Genomic DNA, 15,811 nt, shown 5'->3' with positions numbered 1-15,811 from the left:
CTCAAATCTGACGGACAATGACTCTCCCCCCTCCAAAGCCTTATTGAAGGCACATCTCCTCCAAGAGGCCTTCCCAGATTAAGCCCCGCTTTTCCTCATTTCCCACTCCCTTCTTTGTTGCCCTGACTTGCTTCCTTCGCTGTTCCCCACCTTCCCCCAGCCCAACAGCATATCTGTATATATTCTTCTAGACTGTGAGCCCACTGTTGGGTAGGGACCGTCTCTATACGTTGCCGACTTCCCAAGCGCTTAGTACAGTGCTCGGCACACGGTAAGCACTCAATAAATATGATTGATTGATCTGTCATTTGACTTATTTGTATTGATGTCTGTCTCCCCGCCTCGAGACTGTGAGCTCGTTGTGGGCAGGGAGTGTCACTGATTATTGTTGTATTGTACCTTCCCAAGTGCTTAGTACAGTGCTCTGCACACAGTAAGCGCTTAATACGATCGAATGAATGAATAATTACTATTATTATCTGGCTCTCAGAATGCTGCAATCACTGGAACCCCTCGTTGAAATTCAACTCCCATGGGGTTGGAGAAAAGAAAAGAAGCTCTTTCCAACCCCTTGGGCAGGGAACTCAGAGCATAGATGGCAGGAAGAAAAGACAAAGGGCTGAGAGGCAATTTATCACTGCTTAATCACAAGTCATCTTCGATCTTCTCTGGATGAATAATCTGTGTATGCGTGGAAAAGGGGGGCAGTTTTACACATCTGAGCACTGATTCAGCAAAATCAATTTTGTCTGCGATGATCGCGACCTCTGGAACCGTAGGCAAGGGTTCTTCCTTCTCTTTTCTAGATAAATCCCTCCAGCCTTTAAACAGTCTTCTGAATCTACGGGGCTCACAAATGTACGAAGACGAAATCGCATAGAAAACGGCAAGAGTTAATCACCCAAAATTGAACTCTGAAGCCCAGAACTCATTGGATGAACCTGAAATTTATAAACATTCGGTGATTTCTCATATATGTTGCCAATTTGTACTTCCCAAGCGCTTAGTACAGTGCTCTGCACATAGTAAGCGCTCAATAAATACGACTGATGATGATGATGATTTCTCTGTTGCTGCTCGATCTTTTTCAGCAATCAGTGGTGTTTATTGAGCGCGTACTGTACTAAGTGCTTGTACAGCACAATAGGGTATGTAGAAACAATCCAACAATAGTTAATCGTTTTCAAATATTTTGCCTAGAAACAGGCTCACGGAGACCATTTGGCTTTTATGCACATTCAGCTAAGGATTGATTTGGTGGTTTATTAGTAGCCAGAAAAACCTCCATATGCCTTGATGGAGATCATTTTCAGGTTCTATTTATCCAAAGCATCTCATCTCTCAGTGGAAAGAGCCCGGGCTTTGGAGTCAGAGGTCATGGGTTCAAATCCTGACTCTGCCACTTGTCAGCTGTGTGACTTTGGGCAGGTCATTTCAATTCTCTGGGCGTCAGTTCCCTCAACTGGAAAATGGGGATTAAGATTGTGAGCCCCACGTGGGACAACCTGATCACCTAGTAAACTCCCCAGCGCTTAGAACAGTGCTTTGCACATAGTAAGCGCTTAATAAATGTCATCATTATTATTATTATCTCTGGAGACCGCCTTTTCTAGACAGCAGTGTCTAGAATGACTGCCTTTCTTTCTCAGCCGTCTCTTCTTGCGTCCTGAAGTCTCCCCAGGCTTGGGACCTTAGAAACTGAAACAACAGCCTCTCGCCAAGCTCCCAGACTAAGCAGATGGAAGGGACATCTCTTCCAAGAGGCCTTCCGTGATTAAGCCCTTATTTCCTTTTTTCCACTTCCTTCTGTGTTACCCTGACTTACTCCCTTTATTCACCACCTCCCTACTTGGGAACGAATGCAGGGAATATCACTGTTTATTGTTTTATTGTACTTTCCCAAGCCCTTAGTACAGTGCATTTTGTATTTCTCTTCACCGTGCACCTGGCATGTTTAAACAACTGGACCTCGCTGGGAGGTGAAATTGGAGGCTGCTTTAGAATTATACAGGTTTGAAGATGTGAAAAGAGCAGAGAGGGGAGTGAAAAATGGTTTAGTTTTCTCATTCCCTTACTTTCTGGGCGAAAGCAAGAATCTTGCAGGGAGATTGTCAGGTGTATTAATAAGGATACACAGTGCTGTGCGCACAATAAGGGCTCAAAAATGATGATTGATTGACTGATCAGTAGCTCAGCTCTTAACTGCTCATTTATAAACTGGGAATAGTATTCCTGACTCATTTCCCAGGGGTACTGTGAAGATTAATTAAAGCCAAATGAAGGCTCATTACTATTAATTGAATGTGAAAATCCACTGTATTCAAGCAGCAGGAGAATGTAGTCATTCCAACAATTTGTATAATAATAATGGCATCTTCTTAGGAACCACACCTTATTCTGTGTCTCTAGTTTTCCCAATTTCTCCCCTGTCAAAATTCTCTGTGGACAACAACCCTCCCGCAGCTCTTATCTCAGATTCACCCCCTTCCCTGTTTCAATTAGTGATTTAATTTGGTCGGTTCGACTTTGGGGCTTTGGTTCTCTAGCTTGCTGCCCCTCCGGTCCGGGCAGGGCTGAAGATATTATTCATTCAAGCGTATTTATTGAGCGCTTACTCTGTGCAGAGCACTGTACTAAGCGCTTGGGAAGTACAAGTTGGTAACATAGAGAGACGGTCCCTACTCAAACGAGCAATACTTTCATCAAACAAGTCAGCCCTCTGAAGTAGGACATTCAAGGCTATTGAAGTATGAAAAGGAATCTGACGTAACGTGAAGCAGCGTGGCGTGGTGGCTACAGCCCGGGCTTGGGAGCCTGTATATATGTATATATGTTTGTACATATTTATTACCCTATTTATTTATTTATTTTACTTGTACATATCTATTCTATTTATTTTATTTTGTTAGTATGTTTGGTTTTTTTTCTCTGTCTCCCCCTTTTAGACTGTGAGCCCACTGTTGGGTAGGGACTGTCTCTATATGTTGCCAATTTGTACTTCCCAAGCGCTCAGTACAGTGCTCTGCACATAGTAAGCGCTCAATAAATATGATTGATTGATTGATTGGGAGTCAGAAGGTCGTGGGTTCTAATCCCGGCTCCACCACTTGTCTGCTGGGTGACCCTGGGCAAGTCACTTCACTTCTCTGGGCCTCAGTTTCCTCATCTGTGAAACGGGGGTCAGGACTGTGAGCCCCACGTGGGACAGGGCCTGTGTCCAACCCGATTTGCCAGAATCCACCCCAGCGCTTAGCACACAGTGAGCGGGTTGGTTTCCCACTACCGAGTCCGCCCTCCCACTCCCCGCATCACTCAGTGGTTTTTGGGGGGCCGATGGAGGTGGTAGTGGCAGGAGCGGGGCCAAGTCCGCGGCTATTCTTCATACATTCAGTCGTATTTACTGAGCGCTTACTGTGTGCAAAGCACATGGCAGGGAATGTGTCTGTTTATTGTGGTATTGTCCTCTCCAAGCGCTTAGTACAGTACTCCGCACACAGTAAGCGCTCAATAAATACGATCGAATGAGTGAATGAATACTTCCACATAATAACAATAATGTTGGCATTTGTTAAGCGCTTACTATGTGCAAAGCACTGTTCTAAGCGCTGGGGGGGGATACAAAGTGATCAGGTTGTCCCATGTGGGGTTCACAGTCTTAATACCCACTTTACAGATGAGATAACTGAGGCTCAGAGAAGTTAAGTGACTTGCCCAAGGTCACACAGCAGACATGTGGCGGAGCGGGATTCGAACCCATGACCCCTGACTCCAAAGCCCACATGAGTTCAGAGAAAGCAGCATGGCTTAGTGGACAGGACTAGGAGTCAGTCGACTGTCACCTCTTTGTGGGCAGCAACTTTGTCTACCAACTGTGTTGTACTGTACTCTCCCAAGCATTTAGTACAGTGTTCCGCACATAGTAAATACTCAAGCAGCGTGGCTTAATGGGAGTCAGAAGACCTGGGTTCTAATTCCGCCTTCTGCACTTGTCTGCTGTGTGACATTGGACAAATAATAATAATAATGATGGCATGTATTAAGCGCTTACTCTGTGCAAAGCACTGTTCTAAGTGCTGGGGAGGTTACAAGGTGATCAGGTTGTCCCCCAGGGGGCTCACAGTCTTAATCCCCATTCTACAGATGAGGGAACTGAGGCCCAGAGAAGTGACTTGCCCAAAGTCACACGGCTGACAAGTGGTGGAGTCGGAATTTGAACCCATGACCTCTGACTCCAAAGCCAATGCTCTTTCCCCTGAGCCACGCTGGCAAATCACTTTAACTTCTCTGTGCTTGAGTTATCTCATCTGTAAAATGGGGTTTAAGACTGCGACCCCTATGTGGGGCAGGGACTGTATTAACCCATTAATACAGTTAACTAATTAACTAATTAGGCCTTCCCAGACTGAGCCCCCTCCTTCCTCTTCCCCACCTCCCCCTCCCCATCCCCCCGCCTTACCTCCTTCTCCTCCCCACAGGACCTGTATATATGTATATATGTTTGTACATATTTATTACTCTATTTATTTATTTATTTTATTTGTACATATTTATTCTATTTATTTTATTTTGTTAATATGTTTTGTTTTGTTCTCTGTCTCCCCCTTCTAGACTGTGAGCCCACTGTTGGGTAGGGACCATCTCTATATGTTGCCAACTTGTACTTCCCAAGCGCTTAGTACAGTGCTCTGAACACAGTAAGCACTCAATAAATACGATTGAATGAATGAATGAACCCAATTATCTTGTATCTACCCAAGCATAGTAAGCACTTAACAAATACAACTGATTGATCGAGTCTAATCTCGGCTCTGCTGGTCGCCTACTGTGTGACCTTGGCCCAGTCACTTAACTCGTCTCACAGTTTCCTCATTTCAATCAATCAATCGTATTTACTGAGCGCTTACTGTGTGCAGAGCACTGTACTAAGCGCTTGGGAAGTACAAGATGGCAACATATAGAGACAGTCCCTACCCAACAGCGGGCTCGCAGTCTAAAAGGGGGAGACAGAGAACAAAACCAAACATACTAACAAAATAAAATAAATAGAATAGATATGTACAAGTAAAATAGAGTAATAAATATGTACAGACATATATACATATATACATTTGTAAAATCATCATCATCAATCGCATTTATTGAGCGCTTACTATGTGCAGAGCACTGTACTAAGCGCTTGGGAAGTACAAATTGGCAACAATTTGTAAAATGGGGATAAGGGGGCAGTTCTTCCTTCCCTTCTGATGTGATTTCACAGTAAGCACAGCATTTATTGAGTACCTGGAGAACACAGGTATAAGTGTCTGTGAACATCCAAATGAAGCAAAAGAAAGAGTTACAGCACTTGAGGAACTTATAAAGAAGAAAAACAAGTGGAGCACGCGGAGCGTGGCCACATTGTTCTTCAATTCTTACCTTATTTTTGTGGTCTTGTTCTCGCCTCTTTCTGCGGTTCTTCTGGTTTTCTTTTTTTATCTTTCCATATATGCCCATTGCCCACCCTCCCCACTCTAGTCTTAGAAGGAGAGCGCCTTGGGGGCTAGGATAGATTTGAAATACCTCTTTAAACATGGGCCTCTGAGTGGTTTTGCTCTCACACTTTCTCCTTCCCACCAATAATCTTAGGTTGGAAAGGCGGAGTTCCGAAGAATGGAAGGACAGGGAAGGGAGAGTGTGTAGATCTGTGCTAATGAAGGGGAGAAGTGGACTGAATAATTAAAAGCAACAAATACAACAGCGGGGCGGGGTGAAGAGGAAGATGAGCTTTGGAGATCCAAGGAGACAACTCTGTCAGAGATGGGAGAAAGTCAATTGGGAGCGCTTCCATTTGAAGGATGGAAGGCGGTCTGTGGCTGTTGAGCTTTAATATACATTTCAAGATGAATAAAATGAATCATCAGCCAAAGATAATCCATTAAGAGTGGACAATCCAACCATTAATAATCATGTAAGCTCACTGTGGGCAGGGAAAGTGGCTGTTTATTGTACTCTCCCAAGCGCTTAGTACAGTGCTCTGCACACAGTAAGCGCGTTATATGATTGAATGAATGAGTCATCATCGTCATCGATCGTATTAATTGAGCGCTTACTATGTGCAGAGCACTGTACTAAGCGCTTGGGAAGTACAAATTGGCAACATATAGAGACAGTCCCTACCCAACAGCGAGCTCACGGTCTAAAAGGGGGAGACAGAGAACAAAATCAAGCATACTAACAAAATAAAATAAACAAATAAATAAATAAATAAAATGAATGCGTTGGATACATGGAGACGGGAACTTTGGAGGGAAGCATCAGAAGGACTGAGTAGAAAGAGGAAAAAAGAAGGGGGAAGTGTAGCGCAGTGGAACAGGAGGGACTCTGGGAGGAAGAGGGCCTGAAGGGAGTCAATCAACAGTATTTATTAAGCGCTTACTGTGTGCAGAACACTGTACTAAGCACCTAGAAAAGTACAATAGAGTTGGTAGACACGGTGCCTGCCCACAAGCAGCTTGTGGTCTCCAGCAGGAGACAGACATTTAAATTAAGTACAGAAAGGAGAAGATGTAGAATATAAGGATAAGCGCTTGGGAGAGTTCAGTATAATAGAGTTGATGGACTTGCACCCACGAAGCGCTCAGTTATTACGATTAATAATACTCAAGCGCGTCAGCCAGGGATTTGCACCTAGTAAGCGCTCAATAATTACGATTAAGAATAATAATAGTCTCCCAAGTGCTTTGCACCCAGGAAGCGCTCAATTATTACGACTGATAATACTCAAGCGCGTAGGGTAGTGCTTTGCACCTGGTAATCACTCAATAGTTACAATTAAGAGTAATAATAGTCTCCCAAGCGCGTAGGGCAGTGCTTCGCACCCAGAAATCGTTTATTTATTACGATTAATAATAATACTCTTCTCTCAAGGGCATAGGGAAGTGCTTTGCACCCAGTAAGCGCTCAGTAATTATGATTAAGAATAATAATAGTCTGCCAAGTGCATAGGATAGTGCTTTGCACCCAGGAAGCGATCAGTAATTACAGTTATTAATAATACTACCCTCCCGAGCGCGTAGGGCAGTGCTTTGCACCCAGGAAGCGCTCAATAATTAAGATAAGGAATAATAGTATTCCCCCCAGCCTTGGTTCGCTGCTTTGCACTTAGTAAGTGCTCAATAATTGCGATTAATACTGATAATTTTTTAGACTGTGAGCCCACTGTTGGGTAGGGACTGTTGCCAACTTGTCCTTCCCAAGCGCTTAGTCCAGTGCTCTGCACACAGTAAGCGCTCAATAAATACGATTGATTGATTGATTGGACACGTTCTCTGACCGTGAGTCAGTTAGCCCATCGATCGTAATTATTGAGCGCTTACTGTGCGCAGAGCACTGTACTAAGCACTTGGGAGAGTACAATATAGCTGACACATTCCCCGCCCACAACAAGCTTACATTCCAGCGGGAAGGCCTCCAGGGAAATCCCCTTCCTTCTGAGCCAGGATGACCTGGAGGAGAGATCCACAGGGGCGTAGGGCGAGTCCTGGCCTAGAGATTTGGGAAATAATAATAATAATAATGGTGTTTTGTTAAGAGCTTATTATGTGCCAAGCACTGTTCTAAGCGCTGGGGGGGATACAAGGTAATCAGGTTGTCCTACATGGACTCACAGTCTTATTCCCCATTTTACAGATGAGGGAACTGAGGCACAGAGAAGCGAAGTGACTTGCCCGAGGTCACACAGCAGACAAGTGGCGGAGGGGGGAAGAAGCAGACATGGGGGAAGAAGCAGCATGGTCTAGTGGTAGGGATTGTCGCTGTTATGGAATTGTACTTTCCAAGCGCTTATTACTAGCGTGGCTCAGTGGAAAGAACCCGGGCTTTGGAGTCAGAGGTCATGGGTTCAAATCCCGGCTCCACCACTTGTCAGCTGTGTGACTTTGGGCAGTCACTTCACTTCGCTGGGCCTCAGTTACCTCATCTGTAAAATGGGGATGAAGACTGCGAGCCCCCCGTGGGACAACCTGATTACCTCGTAACCACCCTAGCGCTTAGAACAGTGCCCTGCACATAGTAAGCGCTTAATAAATGCTGTCATTATTATTATTATTTTGTTAATGATGTGCATATAGCTATAATTATATTTGTTCTGACAATTTTGACACCTGTCTGCATGTTTGGTTTTGTTGTCCGTCTCCCCCTTCTAGACTGTGAGCCCGTTGTTGGGTAGGGACCGTCTCTATATGTTGTCAACTTGTAATTGGGGAAGCCCAAGCGCTTAGTACAGTGCTCTGCACACAGTAAGCATTCAATAAATATGATTGAATGAATGAATGGCCATCTCTATATGTTGCTGACTTGTACTTCCCAAGCACTTACTACAGTGCTCTGCACACAGTAAGTGCTCAATAAATACAATTGAATGAATGAATTACAGTGCTCCGCACACAGTAAGCGCTCAATAAATACAGTTGAATGAATGAATATAGCACGAGCCCTGGTGTTAGGTCATGGGTTCCAATCCCGGCTCTGCAACTATCTGCTGTGTGACCTTGGGCAACTCACTTCACTGTTCCTCAGTTCCCTCATCTGTAAAATGGGGATCGAGACAGTGAGCCCCTTAAGGGACGTGGACTGTGTCCAACCCGATTACCTTGTATCAGGAGGAGTAATTCTCTGGCGAAGAAACTAATGCTAGGAAAAGTCCAAGGAAAATGTGGAAGAGGGAGACCAGCAGCTAGACGGCTGGAGACCATAACCAAGAGCTTAGTACAGTGCTCTACACACAGTAAGCGCTCAATAAATACGATTGAATGAATGAACAAGGATAAGGGCAGAACCGTTACAGATGACGGCAGGAGACGGGCCTTTCTGGAGAAAATAGGGCCACAGAGCCGGAAACACTCGACGGCGCTTGATAATAATAACCCCAGCTCCTAGGACGGTGCTTGGCACATAGTAAGCGCTTCCCAAATACCTCAATTCACTTATTCATTCATTCAATCGCATTTATTGAGCGCTTACCGTGTGCAGAGCACTGTACGAAGCGCTTGGGAAGTACACGTTGGCAACATATTCATCCATTCACTCAATCGCATTTATTGAGCGCTTACTGTGTGCAGAGCACTGTACTAAGCACTTGTGAAGTACAAGTTGGCAACATATTCATTCATTCACTCAATCGTATTTATTGAGCGCTTACTGTGTGCAGAGCACTGTACGAAGCGCTTGGGAAGTACAAGTTGTTAACATATTCATTCATTCACTCAATCATATTTATTGAGCTCTTACTGTGTGCAGAGCACTGTACGAAGCGCTTGGGAAGTACAAGTTGGCAACATATTCATTCATTCAATCGTATTTATTGAGCGCTTACTGTGTGCAGAGCACTGTACGAAGCACTTGGGAAGTACAAGTTGGCAACGTAGAGACGGTCCCTACCCAACAGCGGTCTCACTAGAAGGGGGAGACAGGCAACAAAACAAAACTTATTAATCAGCTGTGTGACTTTGGGCAAGTCACTTCACTTCTCTGTGCCTCAGTTACCTCATCTGTAAAATGGGGGATAATAATAATAATGGCATTTGTTAAGCGCTATGTGCAAAGCACCGTTCCCCACAGCACCTGTATATATGTATATGTTTGTACATATTTATTACTCTATTTATTTATTTTACTTGTACATTTCTACTCTATTTTATTTTGTTACTATGTTTGGTTTTGTTCTGTCTCCCCCTTTTAGACTGTGAGCCCACTGTTGGGTAGGGACTGTCTCTCTATGTTGCCGACTTGTACTTCCCAAGCGCTTAGTCCAGTGCTCTGCACACAGTAAGCGCTCAATAAATACAATTGATTGATTCTAAGCGCTGGGGGGATACAAGGTGATCAGGTTGTCCCACGTGGGGCTCACAGTCTTCATCCCCATTTTCCAGACGAGGGGACTGAGGCCCAGAAAGGCAAAGTGACTTGCCCCAAGTCACACAGCTGACAACTGATGGGGCCTGGATTTGAACCCATGACCTCTGCCTCCAAAGCCTGCCCTCTTTCCACTGAGCCACAATCCTCCTAAAATGGGGGATGAGGACTGTGAGCCCCCACTGTGGGACGACCTGATCACCCCGTAACCTCCCCAGCCCTGAGAACGGCGCTTTGCACGTAGCAAAAGCTTAATAAACGCCATTAAAACTGAACGATTAGCATCACTAGGGGTGGGGAGGATAATGGCGGCCTTCGCGTCTCCTCAGCGCGGGCTGCCCCCTCACGACCGCCGTTGACGTCACTTCCGGCCTCTCGGGGGCGGCGGGAGGAGCGAGAGGGGGCCCGCGCGTGCGCACAGGGCGGAGGGGCGGTCCTCCCGTATCCCAGGATCCTCCCCGCCGGGGGGGGCTCTCTTCCTCCCGTCGTCCTCTCGCCGGCTCCCGGCCAAGATGGCGCTGCTGGCGGTGAGGCCTCGGCGGTGGGCGGCCGCCAATGTCGCCTGGCAACGGGGGCTTCACGGGGCCCCTCGGGCCCGGCAGGTACCCAACACCCTCCCGGGGGCACGGGCGGTTCGGGGGAGGGGGTCAGGGGGCATCCCGGGCACGGGGACGGGGAAGGAACCGGGGGGCAACGAGCCGCAAGGACAGGCCCAACCTCAAGGCTCTCTCTCTCACTTCCCCTCAGCCCGGCCCTCAGGGATGTTTCTGTCATTTTATTCTTTTCTGGATAGATCCCTCACTTTATTCACTTATGCCTGTGTCTGTCATTTGATTTATATACAGGCCCTTTATTTGATTTATGTACAGGCCTTTCATTTGGCTCACGTACAGGCCTTATATTTGACTCACGTACGGGCCTTTCATTTGACTTCTGTACAGGCCTTTCATTTTGTTTACGTATAGGCCTGTCATTTTATTCATTTGCGTATAGGTCTGTCATTTTATTTACGTATAGGTCTGTCATTTTGTTCATTTGCGTATAGGCCTGTCATTTTGTTCATTTGCGTAGAGGCCTGCCATTTTATTCATTTGCGTATAGGCCTGTCATCTTATTTACGTATAGGTCTGTCATTTTGTTCATTTGCCTATAGGCCTGTCATCTTATTTACGTATAGGCCTGTCGTTTTATTCATTTGCGTATAGGTCTGTCATCTTATTTACGTATAGGTCTGTCATTTTGTTCATTTGCCTATAGGCCTGTCATCTTATTTACATATAGGTCTGTCATTTTGTTCATTTGCCTATAGGCCTGCCATTTTATTCATTTGCGTATAGGTCTGTCATCTTATTTACGTATAGGTCTGTCATTTTGTTCATTTGCGTATAGGCCTGTCATTTTATTCATTTGCGTATAGGTCTGCCATCTTATTTACGTATAGGCCTGCCATTTTATTCATTTGCGTATAGGTCTGTCATCTTATTTACGTATAGGCCTGTCATTTTGTTCATTGGCCTATAGGCCTGCCATTTTATTCATTTGCGTATAGGTCTGTCGTCTTATTTACGTATAGGTCTGTCATTTTGTTCATTTGCGTATAGGCCTGTCATTTTGTTCATTTGCGTAGAGGCCTGCCATTTTATTCATTTGCGTATAGGTCTGTCATCTTATTTACGTATAGGTCTGTCATTTTGTTCATTTGCCTATAGGTCTGTCATTTTATTCATTTGCGTATAGGTCTGTCATCTTATTTACGTATAGGCCTGCCATTTTATTCATTTGCGTATAGGTCTGTCATCTTATTTACGTATAGGTCTGTCATTTTGTTCATTTGCCTATAGGTCTGTCGTTTTATTCATTTGCGTATAGGTCTGTCATCTTATTTACGTATAGGCCTGTCATTTTATTCATTTGCGTATAGGTCTGTCATCTTATTTACGTATAGGTCTGTCATTTTGTTCATTTGTGTATAGGCCTGCCATTTTATTCATTTGCGTATAGGTCTGTCATCTTATTTCCGTATAGGTCTGTCATTTTGTTCATTTGCCTATAGGTCTGTCATCTTATTTACGTATAGGTCTGTCATTTTGTTCATTTGCCTATAGGTCTGTCATTTTATTCATTTGCGTATAGGCCTGTCATCTTATTTACGTATAGGCCTGTCATTTTATTCATTTGCGTATAGGTCTGTCATCTTATTTACGTATAGGTCTGTCATTTTGTTCATTTGCCTATAGGTCTGTCGTTTTATTCATTTGCGTATAGGTCTGTCATCTTATTTACGTATAGGCCTGTCATTTTATTCATTTGCGTATAGGTCTGTCATCTTATTTACGTATAGGTCTGTCATTTTGTTCATTTGCGTATAGGCCTGCCATTTTATTCATTTGCGTATAGGTCTGTCATCTTATTTCCGTATAGGTCTGTCATTTTGTTCATTTGCCTATAGGTCTGTTATCTTATTTACGTATAGGTCTGTCATTTTGTGCATTTGGGTATAGGCCTGCCATTTTATTCATTTGCGTATAGGTCTGTCATCTTATTTACGTATAGGTCTGTCATTTTGTTCATTTGCCTATAGGCCTGCCATTTTATTCATTTGCGTATAGGTCTGTCATCTTATTTACGTATGGGCCTGTCATTTTATTCATTTGCGTATAGGTCTGTCATCTTATTTCCGTATAGGTCTGTCATTTTGTTCATTTGCCTATAGGTCTGTCATTTTATTCATTTGCGTCTAGGTCTGTCATCTTATTTACGTATAGGCCTGTCATTTTATTCATTTGCGTATAGGTCTGTCATCTTATTTACGTATAGGTCTGTCATTTTGTTCATTTGCGTATAGGCCTGCCATTTTATTCATTTGCGTATAGGCCTGTCATCTTATTTACGTATAGGCCTGCCATTTTATTCATTTGCGTATAGGTCTGTCATCTTATTTACGTATAGGTCTGTCATTTTGTTCATTTGCCTATAGGCCTGTCATTTTATTCATTTGCGTATAGGTCTGTCATCTTATTTACGTATAGGCCTGTCATTTTATTCATTTGCGTATAGGTCTGTCATCTTATTTACGTATAGGTCTGTCATTTTGTTCATTTGCGTATAGGCCTGCCATTTTATTCATTTGCGTATAGGCCTGTCATCTTATTTACGTATAGGCCTGCCATTTTATTCATTTGCGTATAGGTCTGTCATCTTATTTACGTATAGGTCTGTCATTTTGTTCATTTGCCTATAGGCCTGTCATTTTATTCATTTGCGTATAGGTCTGTCATCTTATTTACGTATAGGCCTGCCATTTTATTCATTAGCGTATAGGTCTGTCATCTTATTTACGTATAGGTCTGTCATTTTGTTCATTTGCCTATAGGCCTGTCATTTTATTCATTTGCGTATAGGTCTGTCATCTTATTTACGTATGGGCCTGTCATTTTATTCATTTGCATATAGGTCTGTCATCTTATTTACGTACAGGCCTTTCATTTGATTTACCTATAGGTCTGTCCTTTTATTCATTTGCGTATAGGTTTCGTTTTATTTATGTATATGTCTGTCATTCATTTATGTATCTACCTGTCAATCGTTTATGGTTATATCTGTCATTCATTTGCGTATATGTCCGTCATTTTATTCGTTTATGTATATGTCGTTTTATTTATGCATAGGTCTCATTGTATTTACTGCAGGCCTTTCATTTGATTTACGTATAGGTCTGTCCTTTTATTCATTTGCGTGTAGGTTTCATTTTATTTATGTATATACCTGTCACTCATTTATGTATATATCTGTCATTCATTGACGTATATATCTGTCACTCATTTGCGTATATGTCTCATTTTACTCGTTTATGTATATGTCGTTTTATTTATGCATAGGTCTCATTTTATTTACATACAGGCCTTTCATTTGATTTACGTGTAGGTCTGTCCTTTTATTCATTTGCATATAGGTTTCACTTTATGTATATATCTGTCATTCATTTATGTGTATGTCTGTCGTTCATTTACGTATGTCTGTCATTTTATTCGTTTTATGTGTAGGTCTCATTTTATTTACGTACAGGCCTTTCATTTGATTTACGTATAGGTCTGTCCTTTTATTCATTTGCGTATAGGTTTCATTTTATTTATGTATATGTCTGTCATTCATTTATGTATATATCTGTCATTCATTTGCGTATATGTCTGTCATTTTATTCGTTTATGTATATGTCGTTTTATTTATGCATAGGTCTCATTTTATTTACATATGGGCCTTTCATTTGATTTATGTATAGGTCTGTCCTTTTATTCATTTGCGTATAGACTTCATTTTATTTATGTATATGTCTGTCATTCATTTATGTATATATCTGTCATTCATTTATGTATATATCTGTCATTCGTTGACGTATATATCTGTCATTCATTTGCGTATATGTCTGACATTTTATTCGTTTATGTATATGTCGTTTTATTTATGCATAGGTCTCATTTTATTTACGTACAGGCCTTTCATTTGATTTACGGATAGGTCTGTCCTTTTATTCATTTGCGTATAGGTTTCACTTTATGTATATATCTGTCATTCATTTAGGTGTATGTCTGTCGTTCATTTACGTATGTCTGTCATTTTATTCGTTTATGTATATGTCGTTTTATTTATGTGTAGGTCTCATTTTATTTACGTACAGGCCTTTGATTTGATTTACGTATAGGTCTGTCCTTTTATTCATTTGCGTATGGGTTTCATTTTATTTCTGTATATATCTGTCATTCATTTGCGTATATGTCTGTCGTTTTATTCGTTTATGTATATGTCATTTTATTTATGTATAGGTCTCATTTTATTTACGTACAGGCCTTTCTTTCTATTTACGTATAGGTCTGTCATTTTATTCATTTGCGTATAGGTTTCATTTTATTTATGAATATATCTGTCATTCATTTATGTATATATCTGTCATTCATTTACGTATATGTCTGTCATTCATTTACATATATGTCTCATTCATTTGCATATGTTTTTTATTTTATTCGTTTATGTATATGTCATTTTATTTATGTATAGGTCTCATTCGATTTATGTACAGGCCTTTCATTTGATTTATGTATAGGTCTGTCATTTTATTTACATATTGGCTGCCATTTTATTCATTTGCGTATAGGTTTCGTTTTATTTGTGTATATATCTGTCATTCATTTACGTATATGTCTGTTATTTTATTCTTTATGTATGTGTCATTTTATTTGTATAGGTCTCATTTTATTTACATACAGGCCTTTCATTTGATTTACGTATAGGTCTGTCATTTTATTTATGTATAGGCTGTCATTTTACTCATTTATGTATAAATGTCATTTTATTTACGTGTGGGTCTGTCATTTTATTCATTTATGTATGTCTGTCATTTTATTTACGTATAGGTCTGTCATTTTATTCATTTGTGTATAGGTCTCATTTTATTTATGTCTATATCTGTCATTCATTTACATATGTTTCTGTCATTCATTTACATATGTGTCATTTTATTCATTTATGTATGTGTCTGTCATTTTATTTATGTATAGGTCTGTCATTTTATTCATTTGTGTATAGGTCTCATTTTATTTATGTTTATATCTGTCATTCATTTACGTTTATATCTGTCATTCATTTACGTGTATATCTGTCATTCATTTATGTATATATCTCATTCATTTACATATATTTCTGTCATTCATTTACTTATGTTTCTGTCATTCATTTACATATGTTTCTGTCATTCATTTATGCATATGTCTGTCATTTTATTTGTTTACGTATATATCATTTTATTTATGTGTAGGTCTGTCATTTTATTTATTTGCACATTGGTCTCATTTTATTTATGTATATATCTGTCATTCATTTACGTATGTTTCTGTTATTCATTTACGTTTATATCTGTCATTCATTT

General features: G+C 41.5%; 1 protein-coding gene across 1 annotated transcript in view; it reads left to right on the top strand.

Moving 5' to 3' along the window:
• Positions 1-10,196: 10,196 nt before the first annotated feature.
• ABCB7 (ATP binding cassette subfamily B member 7) overlaps positions 10,197-15,811 on the top strand; it is an 85,279-nt gene continuing 79,664 nt past the window's right edge. The window contains exons 1-2 of the mRNA XM_038747699.1: positions 10,197-10,245; positions 10,342-10,493. Of these exons, the coding sequence (XP_038603627.1) occupies positions 10,197-10,245; positions 10,342-10,493 (201 nt within the window). The remainder of the gene's footprint in view (positions 10,246-10,341; positions 10,494-15,811) is intronic.

The sequence above is a fragment of the Tachyglossus aculeatus genome, chromosome 6 (genome assembly GCF_015852505.1).
Source record: "Tachyglossus aculeatus isolate mTacAcu1 chromosome 6, mTacAcu1.pri, whole genome shotgun sequence".
Lineage (NCBI taxonomy): Eukaryota > Metazoa > Chordata > Mammalia > Monotremata > Tachyglossidae > Tachyglossus > Tachyglossus aculeatus.
This window is presented reverse-complemented; position numbering and strand designations above follow the sequence as displayed.